At 39.6% G+C, this 20,756-nt stretch overlaps 1 protein-coding gene across 5 annotated transcripts in view; it reads right to left on the bottom strand.

The window, feature by feature from the left end:
- ARID1B (AT-rich interaction domain 1B) overlaps nt 1-20,756 on the bottom strand; it is a 243,544-nt gene that overhangs the window by 31,122 nt on the left and 191,666 nt on the right. For 3 of the 5 annotated variants that reach the window (XM_031056276.1, XM_031056274.1, XM_031056277.1), the window contains 3 exons: nt 10,550-10,701; nt 3,002-3,111; nt 2,098-2,256 (listed from right to left, as the gene is read on the bottom strand). In XM_031056276.1, coding sequence (XP_030912136.1) covers nt 2,098-2,256; nt 3,002-3,111; nt 10,550-10,701 — 421 coding nt within the window. The remainder of the gene's footprint in view (nt 1-2,097; nt 2,257-3,001; nt 3,112-10,549; nt 10,702-20,756) is intronic. The other 2 variants (XM_031056279.1, XM_031056275.1) reach the window with 1 other exon arrangement.

Consider the following 20,756-nt stretch of genomic DNA (forward strand, 5'->3'; position numbering starts at 1 on the left):
CAAGGAAGCCTCAAAACCTAACATTCATCAGTTCTTTCTCCCCATTTTCTTGTGCCTCACTTCCACATAAAACAGCTGAAAGAGAGGATCCACTTAGTAGGATCACAGGGATACCTTGAAGTGAATCAGAGACCATTCACCCTTGCTTTTATTCTCTACTGGAATGGACAAGTTGTAGCACATGAAACAGCTTTGGGACTTAATGAACCAATTCAGGCTGTTTTCAAGTGTAACGAAATGCCTGCAATCAATCGTTCCAGTCTATGTCAGGCTGCTCTTGAAGTCGATGAAGTTATCCAATCCACTGGCCTTCATAGGTAAAAAGGGATCAGCTCATTTGCAGCACTTATTTTTCTATCATTCCAATGCTCTGTATCTATCCATGTCTAACTGAAGCTTTTGGAGAGAAGGACATTCAGAAGAAACTGAAAGCACAAACTTTCCTCATTTATTTTTTCCAATGTTATACTCTGTCAATAATCTATACTTTATTTACACAAAAAAAAAATCTCCACATATGTTCACGATGACTCCAGAATTTCCTATGCAGTTTATGCAATGAGCTCAGGAATACATTCTTGTTTGGTTGTAGAGGAAGCATTCACTGTGTGAGACAGCCTGTGCAATTACTCTCTTACTTTCCTCCAGAAAACTGCCCAAACAAGCAATACCCCAAACATCACTACAAAGAAAACTAACAGAATTTTTGGTGTCACCCTCGCACAAATGTTTTTAAGAAAAAGATGAGACCTTGTGGGAACAAGTAACATCAGCTGCCTTCTGAGACTCAAAGTTGCTGTCAAATCAACATCCAAAGATAATTAAGTGGTGCATTTCATGCCATGCTCTCCCCTTGCTCAAGGGATTCTGTAAATGTCTGGGTTTTGGATGGTTAGATCTCTTCCCCTCTGACTGGCCTTCCTCTGTTTGCCCTAAGACACAGTCTTTAACATATCACTTTGTAAAAATTCTTATCAAAGAATTATTGCTAATTTAAGTGCACTTTAACTCTGGGGAAAATGCCCTTTATATCCTGCACCAGAATATGTTACATTGTTTTTCTACAGAGAAATTATGATAATTTCTACTTTTGAAAGAGAGGAACAACATATATATTCCTAATTATTAAAAAACAAAACAAAACAAAGCAAAAATGACCAGATGCACATTTGCTCCCCATAGACCATATCATCTTAGGTATGCATTCTCTTTTCTATATATGTATATAGATTTTCTACGTGTGTGCATATATATAGATTATGAAATTTGGTTTTAGCACCACACATCTCTCTCAGGTTCTTCTTTATAACCTGCATGAGACTGATTAAACATTACTCATCTAAAAAATAGTTTTCTAAAAATGTACATGCATCAGGATCTTTTTTCAGCTCACAGTCTGGGTTATTTCAAAATAACCAAATGAAGCAAATTAGAAACAATTTTGGTTTAGACTGTGCCTTGACAGCCTAATGGCTGTATCTTCAAATACACAATTCAAAATTAAAAATGTTTCATAAATATAAATGGCAACTTTTTTGTGGTGCTGAGTCTATAATTTAACTTTTGATGGTATTAGTTTCAATAGGGGAGAAGATTTCTCATTTTGTTTTGTTTTTTTTTTTTTCCTTTGTTCTTCTTCCCCCTAAATACTCCTAGTAAAGACAAGCACAGCAACCAGACTGAAGTCAGCTGTGTAAAGGAGTTTGGGCCCAGGAACAGAAATGGAATTGCTCTTAACAACACAATTGGCATGCTTGGAAGCTGATGCGTTACAGGAAGGATGTTTTCTTCACAACAACTGCTGTTTTACCAGACAGCACACTTGCACGATGCACACAATTTTACTCTTTCTTATTTCAAAGTACTGTTGGGACAAATTTTGCCCTTGGATAAGCATGCTCAGGCCCCACTGAAGCCAGGCAGTGGAACTTACAGTCATGTGTCCGAGAGCAGAATTTGTACCCAGTGTTATAAAGAAAGAAAACTGTTTAGTGGATAAATAATAAAGAAAAGGAATTTACAAAACAAACAAGCAAGCATTAAAATATAATTAATTACAAAAAATAAACAAAAACCAAAATAACCAGAGCCACTTACAGGGCTTGATGGAGTCTTTGGCCAGCCTGGGCTGCTAATGCTATCACTTTCATCTCCATGAAATGAGGAGATGCTAGCAGAGCTTGGGGACATTGGGGAAGGGACTGGCAGGTTGCCTGGGGTTGGGGGCTGAGAAATACCCTGAGAGCTGTAGCTATCCTGTGGTAGAGGAATACAAAAAAAAATATGACAAAGGCAGGGCAAACTTTATTAAAAACAAAAGAAAATATACATCCAGTTTAACAGACTGACCAATTTTTATATATAAAATATATATAAACAGAAACACACATACAGAAAACACACACACATATAAATATATATATATATATATATAAAAGGTATTAAAACAACATTGTTAATTAGTATAATTTGGAAAGTTGGCTGGATGCTTGGCTAAAGTCACTAAGCCACCATGCTTACTTCAAGCTCAATGAAATGCTAAGCATGGGTTTCCCGTTATGAAAGAAAGAAACAAAAACAAGCCGTTTGACTTATTTAATCAAATAAGGCAGGAAAGCAAAGTATTAAAGTATGTTGCTACTGCAGCCAAAACAGGAAGCTATAACTGAAGGCAGAGAAAAATGGCTGCAAAGACTGAAACCAGGCAAGACCCTTCTTTCCCACCCACCTGGCACAGCCAAATGCCCACGCAACTTTTGGCTTGGGATGCTTTGCCCCCGCAAGTTAAAATGCCATAAGAACTAGTAACTTTCAGATCCACACAATGAAGAAATTAAAAAAAAAAAAAAAGAAAAAAAATAAAAGAAACAAACAGATTGCACGTGAATGGAAAGGCATGCAGGAAAGAACATAAGTAGGTAGGCCAAAACCAGGAGATGAAGGACAACACAGCAGACTTCTGCGGGCAGAACTAACACCACGCGCGGAAGGTGGTAAATACCTTTGACTTGCTCTCGGGCTGGGGGGCTCCTTCTTCTTTGCCATCTGCTTTGAGAGGAAGGGGAAGTTTGGACTCACCAGGTGTCATCATATCTGCAAGACCCATAGGTGCTAATCGAAAACAGGAGAAACAGTTAAGCATGACTATGTTTGGCTCTCTAGGAAAAAACACGCCTCCTGCTGCATGGTTGTGGTGCCACCGAAGGAGAGGTTTTCCCACGTGTGTCCTGTTACTCTAGAATCCAGAAACCTGGAAACCTCTTCAGTTCAAGTGAGGAAAAAAAGGAGAACGAACAAGAAGAGAATACAAGCACCATGCAACAACAACCACCGCTTAACAGAGCAGAATTCATTCTTCATGCTGCTGGTGCTTTTCAACTGTCTCTGCATTTGACCACAACATTTTAACAAAATAAGTCTGTTTTAATTACTGCACTCTCCCTTTCGCAATAGACAAACGTAAACGAAAACAATGCACATTCTGCTTGCCATGTTGAATCCAAGAAAAAACCTGAATTTTCCAATTACATCTGTATTAAGGCTGGTGTCCAGCAGATAATTCCTGCCCCTACCGACTTCAATATGAATGGCTCAGCCACTGTGAGCCTTAACTACAGAATTACAAGCTGTAAACCGTGCTCTGTTGGAGAACCAGCACTCAGCTTCTTCCTCCTGCCAAAACGAGGTGGGACTATAATGAACACATAAACTTCTTTCTCTGATAATGGCATGCAGTTGCTTCCCAGGGGTGCATGGAGTTTAAGGTTTTTTTTAATTTGAAGATGCAAGTGCCAAGTATAGTACTATTGCTGCAGAGCTGCTGCATTCCTGGTTCCTGGATTTCTAGAAAGATGCAAGAAGAAACATTCCGACAAATAGACAGAAAATACTGGGCAGAGCAGATGCTAGGAGGTGCCATGACACTGAATCAATGCAAATAACCAGAAAACAGCAGCATGACACCAGGTGATTCTTCGCCTGTGGAAAACCATGTGCACAACATTTGTGAAAGACTGGATAACCTTTCCTTTCTCTCTTTTTAATCCCCCTCATGCCCTTCTTTCAAAGGATATGAGGTAAGAAAAATACAGAATAGCCTAAAAGACAGTAAAAAAGAAAAAATACATATCCCACATGTAAACATGCAAGAATCAGTACAGCATCCCTGTCTTTACCAGAGTAGTGTGGCTCTCGCAAAATGACAGTGCTGGCTTGCACGAGGCAGCAGGCACACTGCACAGCGAGCCAAAGATAGGAGGGGGAAAAGAAGCTTTAAAAATACTTCACAGATTGCCCACTACAAAATGATTATTGCACATATTCATGTATTACTATGTTTTAGAAAATAATTAGTTTTAATTACAGCAGTGAGAGCATGAGCAGGACTCTAGCGAATACGCTGGCAAGCTTTGCAGTGCTAATTTGCTAATATCTTTAGCATCACTGCAGGTTGAGACTCTGGCTCTGCCAAAAAAACCTACCCAGCCATGTGCCATGTGAGTTTACAACTGTATGCTCAATATTCAGCTTTGAACTGCCCGTGTTTTTCATGGGCACATTTTCTTGTTTTTTCAAAGCACATTTGAAGCCCAATCAAGCCCTTAAAGTCATCACAACACATAAATCATAATTGAGATTTAAAAAAAAAATACTTGCAATACTTCAGACTTCAAGAACTGGAACAAAAAGCCTTTTACAAGTGATGCAGCTGCACAGAAAAATCTATTGGGATCAGCTAAAAATGCTGTTATTTTTATGTATGTGTGTGAAATCTCAACAATACAGCCAGTCAACATGCTACTGGGAAGTCATCATCCACTAAGCATTTGATTTGTATGCATTTTGCCCTTATACTCTGCTTGAGGAGCTGGGGCAGCTTGTGACCATTCTCAAGCGAAGAATGGCAGCCTAACACGTTCTAGTTTTGAGTTTGCATTTTAAAAAATGGCTATTTTTCTTTCAGAGATTAAAAAATATATATGTACAAAATGGACAAATATATGCCACAGTCTGGTTTCAAACTGGGATGCAGGACCGTTATACAAAATCCATTTTAACAGTTAACACATTTCATGCTGTGAAAGTGCTAAAAAAGAAGTCTTGGGTTTTAGCTTTGAAGCAAGCAAAGCTGACCCTTCCCCTGTAAAGGAATTTTAGAGAGGTCAAACAAAGCAAAGTTAATGATAACACTTCTTCACCAGAATTCTGCATAGCTAAGTCTTCTGCTGGTATCTCACTTTTATCTAGTTGGCACATCATACTCCTTTTACAAAGAATTTCAAAATTGTGTCCACTTCTGGTAGCCCTGTTTCCATGAGAACTCCCTTATGGAATCTCTGCTTCAGAGGGGTTTAAGTTAACACTTCATATAAAGGGCTACCAACTCCAGTCTGTAGATTACAGCACACATTCTGACTCCATTAGTCATGCTTAGAAATGTAAAAACACAGGCTCATTTTGGCTTTTGACTATTTCTTGTTGGCATATAGAAATGTAACTATGAGGAATTGGACACAATTAGGAAACAAATAATAAAATTACCCAAATTCTGTTTCACTTTTTGTTCTAAATTATTTACCTCATCTACATTCTTTCTTTGTACCTCTAAGAGAAGAACTGCAGGCATTTCACTGCAAACTGCAAGGTTGTCGATTTTCCCTATAGCTTTTACCCAAGATGTTTCCACAGCTATTTTTCTATCTGCTGCTGAAATGCTGTTTCGTAACTTCTTGCAAACACGCTCTCCAGCGATTTGTGAGAAGACATTCTTGCACTTTTTTTAGCTAAGCGGTACAGCGAGAACATTGTTTTGACCCTTTCTGAGCAGTGAAATACTGTTATTGTCACGAAACTGCTAAAATAAGACACAGTCTCTTTCTACACAGGTACTAATAATTCTGCCTGTGAAGTGCAGACCAAAGGAGAAAACATTGTAGAGAGGAGGATAACAGGGAAATCTTGACTCAAGAAGTGTTGTGGCATACTGTGAATAGGTTTCAAGTAGTAGCCTCTGGCTTATAAGAATTTAAGAGCTAGAATGATTTCAAAAAGCAAGTATAGGTCAAGGTCCTGAATTAGCTATTCCACACTGAATTTAATGTACTCAAAGGCAGATATTGACATGAGTAAAACTGCAGCAAAGAATTCTTTTTTGCTAAAGGCTGCTCTACCAGTCCCAGAAGATGATGAAATACTGTAGAAGCAGCAATATACAAACATTGTTTTTCTCTTTATTGCTAGTGTGATAACAAATCATGCTCTACAAAACAGAATACTCCCTTCTCTCTCCCTTGTAATGTAATACATTCCTCTCTCCCTTCCAACCCTAGCACTCTCCCTCTGCGAAAAAAAGAGAAGGAAAAGCAAAAGCAGTGAATTAGTGACTGTGGAGTTGATGAGAGGATCCCCACTGCTTTGATGCCCTCTGAAAAAACAGAAGAGGGACAACAGCACTGCCCAGTGTCCTGCCATGGATGATCCTCCAGCTCTGGGCACAAGTGCAGCCAAAGGTGGTTGGGGACCTTATCTGAAAAGGATGAGGGACCCACCAGGAATCTCAGTGCCACATTGCCTTTCTGCTGACAAGCCTTGTCCAAGGAATTACAAGTACAAGCAGTCTGGAATGTGGGCATCTCTATGCCAGGTGCTGCCTTGATTTGAAGTCACACAGTTATCACTTGTTTGGAGTATAGGTGACAGGACATTTCAGCTGTTACCACCTACAGACAACCTCCAGAAAGTTTGTCTAAATGTGCATTAATAGCTCCTACAAAGATATGTATTACAGTAAAAAAACCCCTGAAATAAATTGAGAAATCCATTTTTCAGAAAAATGCAACCATGCTGCAAAACAGAAAAATCCAAATAAAGTTTCTAAAAAATATTTCACCGGCAAAAATATAATTGGTTTTCCTGTTAGAGGTTCATCCAAATAAACACCAAGTCAAATATATAGCATACGTATGATTTTTAGTATTAAAGAGTGTCCCTTTAATTCCCTTAGTGCAAATGATTTTTCCTAGAATTTCACATTTTATGTAAAGTATTATGATGTTGAAAGTTATTTGGGAGTAATAATACCCCAAAAAAGAAAGGTTTCAGTAAGAGACAGGTACTGAAAAAAGGAAAGTATCCTTAAGCAGTAAGGGGATTAATGCTTTTTTATTGGTTTGTTCATCTCCAGAGATAGCAGAGATTGTGAATGCCAGTTTCTATGCAAGAACAATAAGGAAACCTGAGAGATATAAACTTCATATTGCTTCTTTTTAAAGATAATTTTCACTAGAATTAACAAAGCTCACAACATGAGCTATATTGGGGGCTGTAAATTTCCTGTTTATTATAAGGATGTTTAAAGCTGGAATTTGAAAAATAGGGGGATAAAGGTCTAAAATACATATGGGTAATGTGAATTCATACAATAAAAGGACAGCAGCAGTTTTACAATTTTTCTGAATGGCAGTTGGTTCCATAATTGTGAAGGGATTCTGACACCTTTCTCCTGAAGCTTTTGTTATTGTTATGGATGGAATAGTCTATTAGAAGAATCTGTCTTCTTTGATCTTGTAATTTCTGTGTTCTTAAACCACTCGGCATCAGCAGAAGCTGGTGATCTGCTGTTTGATCCACAGTCACTGCTGAAATATCAGGATGCATAACTGCAGCATGATTTTCCTTTCAATTGTGACATTAATTAAAAAAAACCTAAAGACAAAAGGATCAACTGGTAATGAGGAGTTATAAACACTACTAAAAATGGGTGACAAAACCAGGGCTAGACATAGCTGTGCTGAAGCTCCAACACCACATGAAAACAATTCCATCAGTTATCAGCAACCTTCTCCTATTTTAGAGTAAAACCTGAAAGTGCATTTTATTGAAATGAAAGACCTGCCTCCCTCCCTCACAACATGCAACAAAACTGCCCCCTTTAAAACCCAGACAATGAAGAAACTAACTTCTCCTTACTGCTCACCTTAGGCTTTCACTGGCCTCTACCTGAAACCACAGCTGTAGATGCTCAGTGTATGTGCAAGTTAACCAATGCTTTCACTCCAGCAGAAGCCACTCAGCTGCACTTGATTTTGGCCCTCCACATTGACTGAACCCTGGTTTATCTGACAGATGTGTGATTTTATGGGGTAGGGAGGAAGGGGAAGCTAAGGAGCCACATAGCTGAACTGCTCTTCCTACCACAGAAAATCCTCTTTTCAAGCTCCTAAAAAGGTATCACCTATAGGTTCTCCACCTCATCAAATGCAGGGCCAGAGCTGTACTTAAAGTGCACCCCAAGCTCAAGAAATGATAATTAAAAGTACTGTTATTTACAGTTGTCTTAAGCTTCCATTTTTTTGACCCAAGCAGAACAACGAGTTTGGATAGGGGAAAATTAAGCATTGCCACAGCACTTGCACTCAGCAATGTATTCCCACCCACTTTTCTCTTTCTGGTGTTGTGTGTGTCCATCTCCTCCCCAACACTGTCTCCTGGAGGGCTGTAAAGCAATTCTAGATGCGTGTCTGCTCCCACACAGACTGAAAGAGGTGCACTGAACTCCTCTAGCTCATCTCATACTTACTTTCCATTGGGTAATCTCTGAATTAATAAAACTGGAACAAAAGAAAACCTCACAAATGCACTGGCAGAAAAACCCTGATAAATGTTTAAATTATTAAAAATCCAATATTTCAGAATGCATAACACAATAAAAAGAGTATGACTACCCCATACAAAAGACTGCTAGGATAAATGGTCTTGCATTGAACAGATTTCCACTGTATGAAATAACGAATGGCTGAATTATCTGAACAAAAAAACCTCTGTGAATCTTCCTTTAAACTGGTTATTCCTTAGGAATACATAAATCTTCTTAGGCAGGGCACTCTGCCATCTGTTTGCTGTTGGTTATTTTTGCAGCTCTGGGGGCCAACGGAAAAGGGTGGAAAAATTACTTCTGCTAATAGCAAAACAGAATTTATAGCACAGTTTCAATGCTCAGAAGTAATTTTATTTCAGCAAGCCAGACAAAACACATAACTACACAAACAAAACATAATATTACCTGGGACAGCTCTGGTGGGGAAAAAGCAAGCTATTATCTAATGCTCTTTTCAATAGCTTGTCCCTCTTCATCCAGATGGTGCAGTGTGCTGTCTGGGCTAGCCAAAAGCTTCCAGGCCAGAACTGGAAAAAGCCTTTTTTTGGTTTTTTTTTTTTTTTTGTTAATTTCTCTCTCTCTTTTAAAAAAAATCTTACTGATTAGCAGCTTCCTTTCTTGCTAACCAAAATGGCAACAATGTTCTTGAAATATAAGACACTGTTCAGTGTCTCAGCAGCTCCTATGTAGGGGAAAGAAACTCTGGACATACTAGACACTAGCATCTCACTGTGGCTATTTTCTTCCAAAGACACAGGAACATACAGAATTGACAGGGAGAAAAGACAGCAAAAGATGCAAAGGACGAAAGAATTATACAGGCTCAGAGGGGTAGAGCAAAAGATGTGAAAAACCTGGCTCTTGGTAAAACACAATTTAGGTAGTAAGGCATTTCTTAAGAAATAAATAAAAGTAGAAACAAAACCAAATAAGAAACAATATCATATTACCTTAGCACAACCTATTCAGCTTTCAGAAAAGATTTCCAAACCCCCAACATTTCTAAAAGGGATAATGTAATCAATAAGGCATGCACAGAAACTCCATGACTGGAATAAGTACTTGGGACGATCCGCTTCAGGGTCATTGAAACTCCATCCAAACACAGCCCAATCAAAGAATTGATCTTTGCTCAAGTATTATCTTGAACGAGGATAATTGTTAGGAATTCAAGCTGAGTATGGACCATGAAGCACATTTGTGCAAAACTGTATTCACCTGTCTTCAGAGTCACACACAAAGCTACAAGCAATTCTGAACTCATAAATCATGACATGAAGGATAAATCCAGGAGCTACACTGGATATGCTTTTTTTTTTTTGCAAGAGGAAGTTATGGTAAAATTTTATATGCTGATACTAAATGAGGAAATGCTATAAAAATTTTGGAAACGGTAAATATGACCTATGTTTTCCAAACAGAATAATTATGTTAAGTGCTCACCTTACAGAATCTTCAAGTCAGAGCAAGTGCACATATCTTTTTTTAAATGACTACCACATTAAATATCTGAAATTGCAACCTTAGCAAGTAAAATGCTGAAAACCAAAAGCAACCCCTTAAAACAAGAAGCTGTTCTCCTTCCCTTTCTTGCAGACACATGCACACAAATATACATATACTTGCTAGTCAACACCTACATCAAGCTGAGTCCAAGAGGTGCTGGAACTATGCAAAACACTGTACTCATCTACGTGCTGTGCAGAAGGACTTAATGAAAAATGTATCAGTTACTGTACAAAAAAATCCAGAGCACCTTAGCCTGATTTCAATTCACTCCAAACTACCCAACAGGGGTGAATCAAATGAAGAAGGATGTTCCTCTGCCACCAGCCCAGGCTGATAGTGTTGAGCAGGATTATGGAGGAAGGTCACTGCTGGAAGGTTACTCACCATTACCTGCCGAGCTGTTCACCATGTTGGGTGCCATGCTGTAAGGAGGAGCCTGTGGGTTCATCAGGCCAGAGCTGTTGTTCATTGGCTGAGTGTAGGGGGAGCTGGAGCCCATAATCCCACTCTGATTCATGGCAGGAAAATTGCCTTGCCTAGGAGGGGGAAGCACACATACAATACCTCATTACAGACCTCATTGCTGAAGATGCTGTGGTTTGTCACAGAGCACATCACCTATTGTTTGTAAGGAGAAAGCAGGTAATTAGTTCACTTTACCTACGTGGGGAGCTTTGAGTTCGTCTTGAGCTAATTATCATAGATGCGAAATAGAATTGGACTGAAGACTAATTTCAAGACATGTACAGAGTCTTTCTATGTCACTATCAATCAGAAGAAAAATACAGCTCACATTATATACCCTATGACTAGACAGCAATATGATCAGGACTCAAAATTAGAATCTAGCTTTGGCATAAAAAAACCCCCAGCACATCACCATTCTTACCATTTTGACCATGTAATAGCAATCCTCACCTGCCATAATAAACAGTGAAATGACCAAAGAAAAATGGGTACCATAGATTTAGTTTCTGATTTCTGCATTTGTTGTTATTATGTTGAACATGTGTCATCTATGCCCAATCTTTCAAAAACCTCCATACATATTCCTCTTCACTGAAACAAGAAACCTCAGCAGAACTATTTTGCTTTTGAAAATTAACAGCATATTTGTATAATGCTTGTATAACTGAGACTTAAATTTGTCTCAAAAACTGCCCTAAATGAAGCCCTTGCTTCATAATTCTCCACATGTTCAGACCAAGCATTTTGAAAGACTAAAATTTATCTACTTTTAAGTTCTAAGAAGTATCTAAGTATGCTTGGTACCTGATTTGTCAAATTCTATAGACAAACTGAGGTATAAGGAAGAAAATAATCTAATTCAAGTAAGCATGACAACCCAATGTAATGCATGATTCCACTTCAAAAATAACCTTTTATTCTTTTAATACATATAACAATTACCTACCTTTTCTTAGTATAGTTGAAGACTGCATGTATTATCATATGTATATGAGTAACACTTATACATATAAAATAATACATATGAATAAAACACACAGAAAAAATGCTTACTTGTATATTCATAGGAAAATACATAGGAAAATACAAAACTCATATCTCTTTCTTCAGTGTGCCCCCTGTACATTTCTGCTGCTTTTCCAAATAAAAGAAACAAGAAAGCAATCACCCTTTTACACAGTTTTAGTACCTGTTAACTTTTATTCCTTACAAAAAATGAAGCACTTAATTTCATCCTAAAGGAAGGGGAAGCTGAATGTCCGGGTAGCAAAATGAGAGTTTTGGTAGAAATTCTACTTTTAATTATTTAACAGTATTCAAATCAAAAAAGACAACTCCTAAATCAAGAACCCTGAATAACTTCAATGGTTTCTTGTCTTCTCCAAACTCATGGCAGATTCTTAACACAATTGGTAGAAGCAGATTTCTTTTTTAGGAGGTACAGGAGGAAGACCATTAAAGCACTATTTGGCCTAATTTTTCTTGACACACTGTGAATTTCTTCAAAGGAAAAGAGAACGTGTTATCTAAATAAAGCATCTTTTTCCAAGTCAGTTTTGTCCTTTGCTCTCTGAAGACAAACTTTTCTTCACTCTTGCAAAGAGGCAAAGGCTTTCTTTTGATATGAAGGAGATAACTGCCATACAATGTCATTTCCCAGATGAAGCTTGCAACAAGAAGTGGAGGGAAAAGATTTAAAATGCACAGTGGTGCAATGCTCCAAGGGAAATTACAAAGGGAAAAGAGAAGAGCAGAACGATTTGGCAACAACTATAAATGATTTCAGTCACACAACCAAGCTTTTCTTATGTAAATACAGTATCTTAAACCCCCCCCCCCCCCTTCTAGCTGAAAATTGCTGTATTTCAGCAAATGCAGTTAACTGAGAAATGCTTTCTATGCTGGATAAGCAAGGTCCTTTCTGTTACTGGGTAAAGTTACTAGTGAAGATGAAAAAAATGTGCAAGCGTACTTTCATACTTTAAAAAAGAAGTAATGGGTTTTCAGAGGTTCTTTTATGGAGTAAGGCTAGGATCCTGGAAAAGGCAAGTCTCTACAGGTATCTATCTCTTTAATGCCCTTCTTTTACTTTAAAAATACACAGGAGACACACACCTTGCAGGTAAGCTGAAATTGGTCCTTACCTACCAATATTTCAATAGTATTACTTCCTAGCATGTGTATCTTCTAACCTGTGGGGCTGTTCATTGTCTCAAATTGAGGTACAACCTATTTCATGCTACCCACAATGGACATCAATCTCAATTGCAGCTCATGCAAGCACACTGCTGTACAACAGCTTTAAATCAAAAAGTAGGAAACTATTTCCAGTTTAGACCGAGAGTGGGAATTAAATAAAAAGAATATACAGGCTTTGGCCAGGACAGCAAGAAAACATCTGAAGTCTAAAAAAATTGCTTCTGCACCCAGAAGAACTTGAATGGCAGAACCTAATTCTGAAATTTCATCGGGCAAGGCAATAGCTTTCCGTTTCATCCTCCTATGTAATGTTGCACTTGGAACAGACACAACTCTCTGTCTCTGGAAAGAGCCCAGCAAGTGAAAAGACTCAGCACCATCCCTGGCAGGACTTTGTCCTTTCCCAGCCCCCTATCAAAGCCCTGACCGCAGCACACATGAGCTAATTCAGTAACACTGAAAGGACATCCTGTCAGAGTAAATGCTGTTTTATTATCAGATTGGGTGCAGTGAACAGTACAGAGCTCCTCCACATATTATTTTGCTCTATGATAGCTTGGAATGGAAAGTTTCTTTAGGGAGAAATAATCAGGTATTACTTCAGCCTTTAATTCTCACTCCACACTAGGCCCCCTTTGAGTAAAGACTGCCGACTGTGACAAATTGTGCTGCATCAGTGCTATAATATGAAGTGGAGTCCATTAAGAACTGAGCTGAGATCACCAAACTCATTTTGATTAACCTCCAGGTCACTAAACACTTATAAATATGTTACACAGCAGCTGCTAAACATATTTATATATGCTTAAGGTCACAGCATCATCTGTTGGTTGTTGGAGTTAAGTCAAAAATCTTATGTTTCCTTCTGTGCTGCTTTTAGTTAAGGCATATCCAACATACTACAGTACTAGACTCTCTCCTACATTTCCCAATTCCCTCCTCCATTTTTCCAGGATGCTAAATAAAAATCAAGCCTTTAAAAGCAGTCTGCTGTACACGTAGTGACATCTAATGGCAAAAATTCAACTGGCCAGCTATGAATTTTATAGCAGTACAAACTCAGCTAAGTATACAGTTTTACAGTATTTGCCACATAAACACCAAGGGCTGGGTTGCTTAGGGATGATGCAATTAGGAATAATAGGAAGAAATTAAGAAAAGATACACTTAAGTTTAGTAGAATGAAAAGATGTCTTCCTGGTGAGATACAGTTACCCTCCAAGGGAACAAAGGAAACCTCAACTCCTGATATTTCTGCATGCAGGCAAGTAATATACAATAATATACAAATACATTAAAATGTATTGGTCAGAGAAACCCTGCACTGTGTATGAACTAGAGTATCTGCTCTTGCAATACCTTGATCCCAGATAATGTATTTTTCCCCATTTAGAAGAACAAGCAGCCAGGCCAATACAAATTTGGGATTATGCTATCCATTTAAACACAATACCTAAGGTTACAATTTTTTTTTCTGCTCTATTGCTACAAGTAGATCTTGAAGAGTTTGGCAGTTTTAAGAGATTTAAAGTGGAAGAGAGGAATCTGCTTGCTTTCTACGGTTTATTTACTCTGCTGACAATTTAGCAATGCATCATGCCAGAGCCAGTTGTTATGCCTGAGGAAAGGGCTGCCACCTCAGGGAACTTGGAGAAGCTGGAGGAATGTGCTGACAGGAACCTTGTAAAAGTCAACAGGGACAAGTGCAAGGTCCTGAACCTGGGAAGGATGAGCCCCCTGCAGTGGTGCCAGCTGGGATTTGACCAGAGGGAGCAGCTTTGCTGAGAAGTCCCTGGGCATCTTGGGAGAGAGAGCTGAGCATAAGCCAGCAGTCTGCCCTGGCAGCAAAGAGGGCCAACAACATCCTGGGCTGTGCGACAAGGTGCAGAGTTGGGAGATGGAAGAAACTGATCATCTCCTCCTTCCTCAGGACTCACTGGACTCCATCTAGAGCACCATGTTCAGTTTTGGATCCCCAGAAAAGAAAAGATGATGATAAACTAGAGTGAGCAGAGAACCCCTTATATGGCCAGGGCTTGAGCACTGACCCTGGAAGGGCTGAAGATGAGGCCTTATTCAGCCTGGGGCAGAGACAGCTGTTGAGAGGAACCTACAGCAGCCCCATAGCACCTAAAAGGAGGTCAGCAAGAAGATAAAACTGGCCTTTTCAGTGGGCATGGTGGGGGGACAAGACACCTCGGGCAAGAGTGAAAACACATCAAGTTTAGACTGGATGCAAGGAAACCATTTTCCTAGTGAAAATACTGAGAGACTACATCTGGTGGCCCAAAGGGCAATCTCTGCCTTTGGAGATTTTGAAGACCCAAACAGGGTAATGCCCTAAGCTCTAAGATGAACCTGATGAGGAGAAGGTTGGACTAAACATTCCTCTCCTGAGGTTCCTTTCCAGCTTGAATGATCCTATAATCTTAGCTTGTCGGCTTCACTGTGCTGTTGACAGTCTGGTGTACTACTGGGTCCAAAATACAACTGCTCAAATTCAAACCGTTCCCTTTTAAGAAGTTCTTCTGATCTTTTGGTTTCCTTCATTTGCAATCTACCCAAAGCTTAATCTGCACTTAATCTCTTTTTGCTGCAAAACAAGTAGCATCAGATCTAATTGTGTCTTCTGAGCTAATGCAGAAGTCTGTGTATTTAAAAAGAGGAGTTGACACGCAAGATCTGGTCATCGTTAAAAAGCACAACAAAGAAATTGTTAGAAAGAACAGCACTGACAGTACACAGGAGCACATGAGTGATCACAGCTGCTGAACACTCTCTTATACTGAAATGCCTTCCTCCAATTGGACCTGAAATCCTTAGTAAATTTATCTGTTGTCTCCAACTGCGACACAGAAGTCACTCTACAGCCCTTGCGCTTCATAGAACTTCCTGACACGTGATTTAGTACCTTCTCAGTTTTGTCACCTGATGCAAGACTTATACTGTCATCTTCCTTCTCTCTTCTTATTGAAAAAAATATGAATTCACTAACAAGTTGAGTTCAGATGGGTATGTGGTTTACCTATGGCTAGTGACAGAAGTGGATTATGCTTCTCAACAAGGCAAGAAATGAAGACACGACTTTTCTTATGGAAACGTGTCAAAGCTCAGGGTGTTCTGTGTACACAGAGATCAAGTTCTAAAACTTTCTGTGGATTTCCTAAGAGGCACCTGGTGCCTTGTACTCTTCTCTCTACAACACCAGAGCAAAGCCCTTCATACAGTCAGAAAAAGTGAACCAGCTTCTGTAATGAGCCCTGTGGCAACCTGAGCACAGGAGGCAAGTCCAACATGGAAATGTATAGGGAACAGAAGAAAGCTTCAGAGGTGGAAAGTATAGAGGTGATGGAGGTGAGGAGATATTGGGGCATAGAAAATGGAAACAAAGGAGACAGTAGAAGGAAATTAAGAAGGAAAAATTATTGGGAGCATTCTCACTAGGTGCCAAAGGTTTTTAGGGCAAAGAGGATGACAGGTGCACAGGAGAAGGCAGATGAAACAGAGATGCAGGAGAAGGAGAAACACACAGAATGCTGCTACTTCCAGGGTAAACACAGGTTATGGTCCCTCTAGCAAAGTGAAGCCTCTTAGTCAGATATGCCTGAAGGAAGGAAGGAAGGGATTCACAGGAAGCTTCCAAAGCAGGGTGCTATGAGACATGTGCTTTCCCTCAGCTCGTGCACTCTGTCCTGAGGTAGGGCCAGGCTCTGAGGTGTCCACCTTGGCCAAATGCTGGGGGGGCCCCAGTCCAAATGTGGCACAACAGAGCAATGCTGAAGGGGCAAGAGCACAGATGGAGCACACAGCCCAGGCAGGGAAGAGATGGCATTGAGTCACACTGCACAAATCCTGGCAGTCACAAACTCCCATCAGTTGTTAGTTAAGCACTTGGGCACTGTGCTTCCTGACACTTGACACAGCGTGCACCTAATGTGGGGATTTCTCCCAGTTCTGCTGCTCTAAGTGCTGGACCTGACAAACTATCCTGCTACTGTGACCTGGCCACCTGAGCAGCTGGCTGGTGAAAAAAAAAAGCCCCCCAGGTTTGCCATTTCGGCTCCAGATCTTTAACCTACATCAGTTTTGCAGTGAATGCACTGCAGCACCTCAGGGGAGTAATTTGTGTAAACATTTTAAAAGGAACATTTTTTCTTTTAATGCTGACACACTGCTAAGGTGGCTACTTGATTACAAACTGTGAAAATGACTGTGTTAGGCTGCACTCACAAATCACAGTGTACTGACCAAATTGCCCTGTGCTTATCTGTGCCAGGTCTGCAGCATGACAATATTTCCTCTCTCTTTTAAATGTCAAAGTATGATTTGGGGGGTTGTTATTTAAACACACTGACCTGCACAATAACCAGAAGTACTTTATTTAAATCTGTCTTGAGCTGGGACTAGCCTTAAGCGCTTATAATCTGTCACACTTTGACACCAAATGGGTTATTATAATGAGAGTAATTCAGGAGTGAGACCTGTGAATGCTTTCTCCCTGGAGAATTTACACATAAACATGTGCAGGCAGATACATATGCTCTTTTGTTATGGATTTTCCTTCTTGCTACATTATGGGCTTCCTTGGAGAAGTGAAATCATTTCTATTGTCAGCGGATATGGGAGAACTGAAGAAGGGAGAGCGAGGGAAAATAAACCCCAACATTGCTTACTTTGTTCTGCCTGGAGGTTCACAGCACTCTTAGCAAAGGCCAAGACAAATGAAGCCTGAATATTGGCTTGAGCAGCTATAAAATGGCATTGAAGGCAGTTCGCACGTGAATAAAACAAATTAATTTAACATCATTATATGTGAAAGCAAAGTATCTTCTTCTTGTTAGTTGCTACTGTAAGTATACTAACCTGGACTTACATGTCCTCCTCTGTTCAGCGGGGAAGTTCACCAACTGTAATAACAAAGTTTCAGAAAAGCAAAAGCTTTTCTGAAACTTTGTTATTACAGAAGCTGCTGATGTGGCAGGGATTAGGTCTGCCACAAGACTTTCTGCCATTTTTCAGGCTAGAAAGAAAGAGAAAATTTTACACCTGTGCATGTCTACTGGTGTGAAAATGGGAGGCCTAAGTTCTGAAATACACTGACAAAGCACAAGGAAACATAAATGAAAAAGTGGATTTGTACTGAGGAGTGTGTGTGTGTACGTGTCTGCTGACAAGAGGTACACAGAACTAACACAGAACTGTTCTTCTCAATAACCAGGCCTAAATGCTAATGCTAAAATGGGGGAATAATTCTAACACTGTAATTATGTGATAGTGCAAATCGCCTTGTAATCCACTGCAGGTGGACCAAGTACACTGCCTGATTTCTTCATCTGGCTGATCCAAATATTGTTGTGTAAGAGACTTTTAAAAAGAGTAACAGAAATAGCCTTTCTAAATATATTATCTTTCCTCTGATTTATACAACTACTTGTGCCTTTACCATCATCTCCATTGCTTGGATTTTACTAAAAACCAATCAAAGAGAGGAAGGAACTTAAAAATTAGTTGCTCATACCACACTGATTCAATGCTGAGCTACTCAGGAAAAATCACAGATACCTATTGTTGGTTTACAAGCTGTTGTCATCACATTAACCCTTTTTCCAGTGAAAACATCTGCCCAATGGGCTACTACTCAGTAGTCATTTAAAGCCCAACAAAAAAGTAGTGTCACACCACATGGAACTCTGGAAGAGCAACATAAGAGGCATGTGTAATTCATGAGTAATAATGCTAATAACAACACAACTACCCAACATTTGCACAGCTGAATGCATACTGGGATCAGAATAAATCTCCCTACCCCATTTTACAGATAATAAAAAACTGAGGAAGAGATCCTAGATTAATAATGGTCTAAAATATGGCCAAAAGAATAATAAAGTATTTGAATAGTGAGGAAAACACAGCACAAGCCTGTTAAAAAGAAAATAAATCGCAAACTTCATTGGATCCTAATGACAGAAGGTGTGTGACTGAAAAGTATTATTGATAGTGAAATACTGTAGGGTTTTGTTTGTTTAAGTTGCAGCCATTTGATTTTCTTTTTATAAAATTCCCTTTGTGTTAATTAAAGTAGTTTTGGTCTAAGTTTAATGGTGATCACAGTATTTGATCACCAGTCTTCAAACACACAGAGAACCCCTGAAATGCCTTTATTGCACAGCATTCTTACAAGTGCAGCAACATCTCCATATCTGAATTTATCTGGGTAAGAACAAACTAAGTTCTTGGTACTCCATGTAACCTCTACTGGATAAATACAATTATAACGCTGTGTGACAAAAACCACAGAACAACTGAAAAGTGGGCCAAGTCAAATGGCCTGGAAACCCATCAGAGCTCTGCTCTTGGTGACCTCTGTCTACCTTCCCCACATATGGATTTCTACTGCAGCTCTAACAGCAACTGCTTGCACAACTGTCCCCCTCAGATATGGTATCTGAGCACTGAGGGGATACATTTCGTAGCCCAAGTGGAGTGTGTAATGCACAAAAAAGGGCTGCTTTAATTTGTCCAGCAAGCAGGAGCATGCATGAACTGGGTTTACAGGGAAAAAAAGAAATTTGCCCTGCATGGCATGATGCTGTCAATCTGAACCAGAATGTCAAGAAGGGTGATTTAGCCTGGTGTGACTTGATGTCAAAATGGGAATGACTCATATGACTCTCACTATGCACCTTCTATTTCTGTGCATGTTTATAAATAGCTGTATTAAAAAGTGGGAAGGCCCTATGAACTCTCTCCCAGAAAGATTACTTGAAAGTGGTGAGAGTCTGTGCCCAGCACTTGAACAGCCAGAAGGTCACCAAGGTGTGGTGCTAAAAAGCTACAGGAAACTGAGGACACACTTTGTGTTTCACTAACTCAGTTTCCTCTGGTGGGACACTGTCTTGGGAGAGGTCTGACCCCTGGCTCCCTTGTCTTCCACCTGGGGACGCTGTCGGCCACCACCTTGTTACAATGTTCAGCCACGTCCCTATGCTGCTTTTGAGCACCTTTGAATGAACTGTGCCAGCAACCAACCGAAAATCTAATAATAAACCTGAGCATTTCATGCCAGCTCTCCAATGTATTTTTTCATAGTAAAATGTCATCTGGCTGACAGCAGCAGGCTGAATGCAACTGTGCATGTGCATCAGCACAGTGAGGAAGTTCTCCAGAGGGATTTTTCAGCAGACACATCTGCACTCACCTATCTTTGCCCAATGGCCTGGAGCAGTTATATGTTTATTGACATTATTACCAGCACTGTTCCCATCAGTCTCGGCTCTTTGGCACACTGGACAGTTTCACAAGAGCAATGTAGTGCACATGCTGGTATGATTTCAGCTGCCTCTTTTCTTCATCTTTGTTTCAGATGCCTGAAACCTACTGTGGCCACTGCAACAGGTATTTAACGTGTTAGTAAGATTGCCAGCCATCATTAACCAAATCTCATGCTGTTAGGTTATTATTTAATATGATTCTTACAAGGCTACTTATATGTCCAGCTAGAATTGGTGTTTCCATCTGAACTTATCAACAAACTGAAGGGCTCTTCCATTTATATTTCCCCAGGCAGCATAGCTAAAAAAAAAAAAAGTGTTTATTTTTCTCTCAAATACCACCCTTGTAAAAGAACCTAAAACCTTAAACCACCTTGAAAATCTGAAACCCTCCTACCATTTTTTATGTCCCTCCCTTTCTGTCACAAAAATCTCAGGCTGTTCAATCACAGTACCGTACTTGCACAGTGTTATGTGCCAAATCACACAGCACAGTCACAGAATTAGCTTTCTTCATGAGTCCCATTAAACAGATGGCTATCTACTTTGTTTTGGCTTTTTTTTCCTAACCACTTCTGTGATTTAAACTAGTAGATCTTCTGACAGACTGTGAAAACTGTTTCCTCATCTGAAATAGTTTTATTCACCCAAGA

Source organism: Geospiza fortis, unplaced genomic scaffold (genome assembly GCF_000277835.1).
Source record: "Geospiza fortis unplaced genomic scaffold, GeoFor_1.0 scaffold162, whole genome shotgun sequence".
NCBI lineage: Eukaryota > Metazoa > Chordata > Aves > Passeriformes > Thraupidae > Geospiza > Geospiza fortis.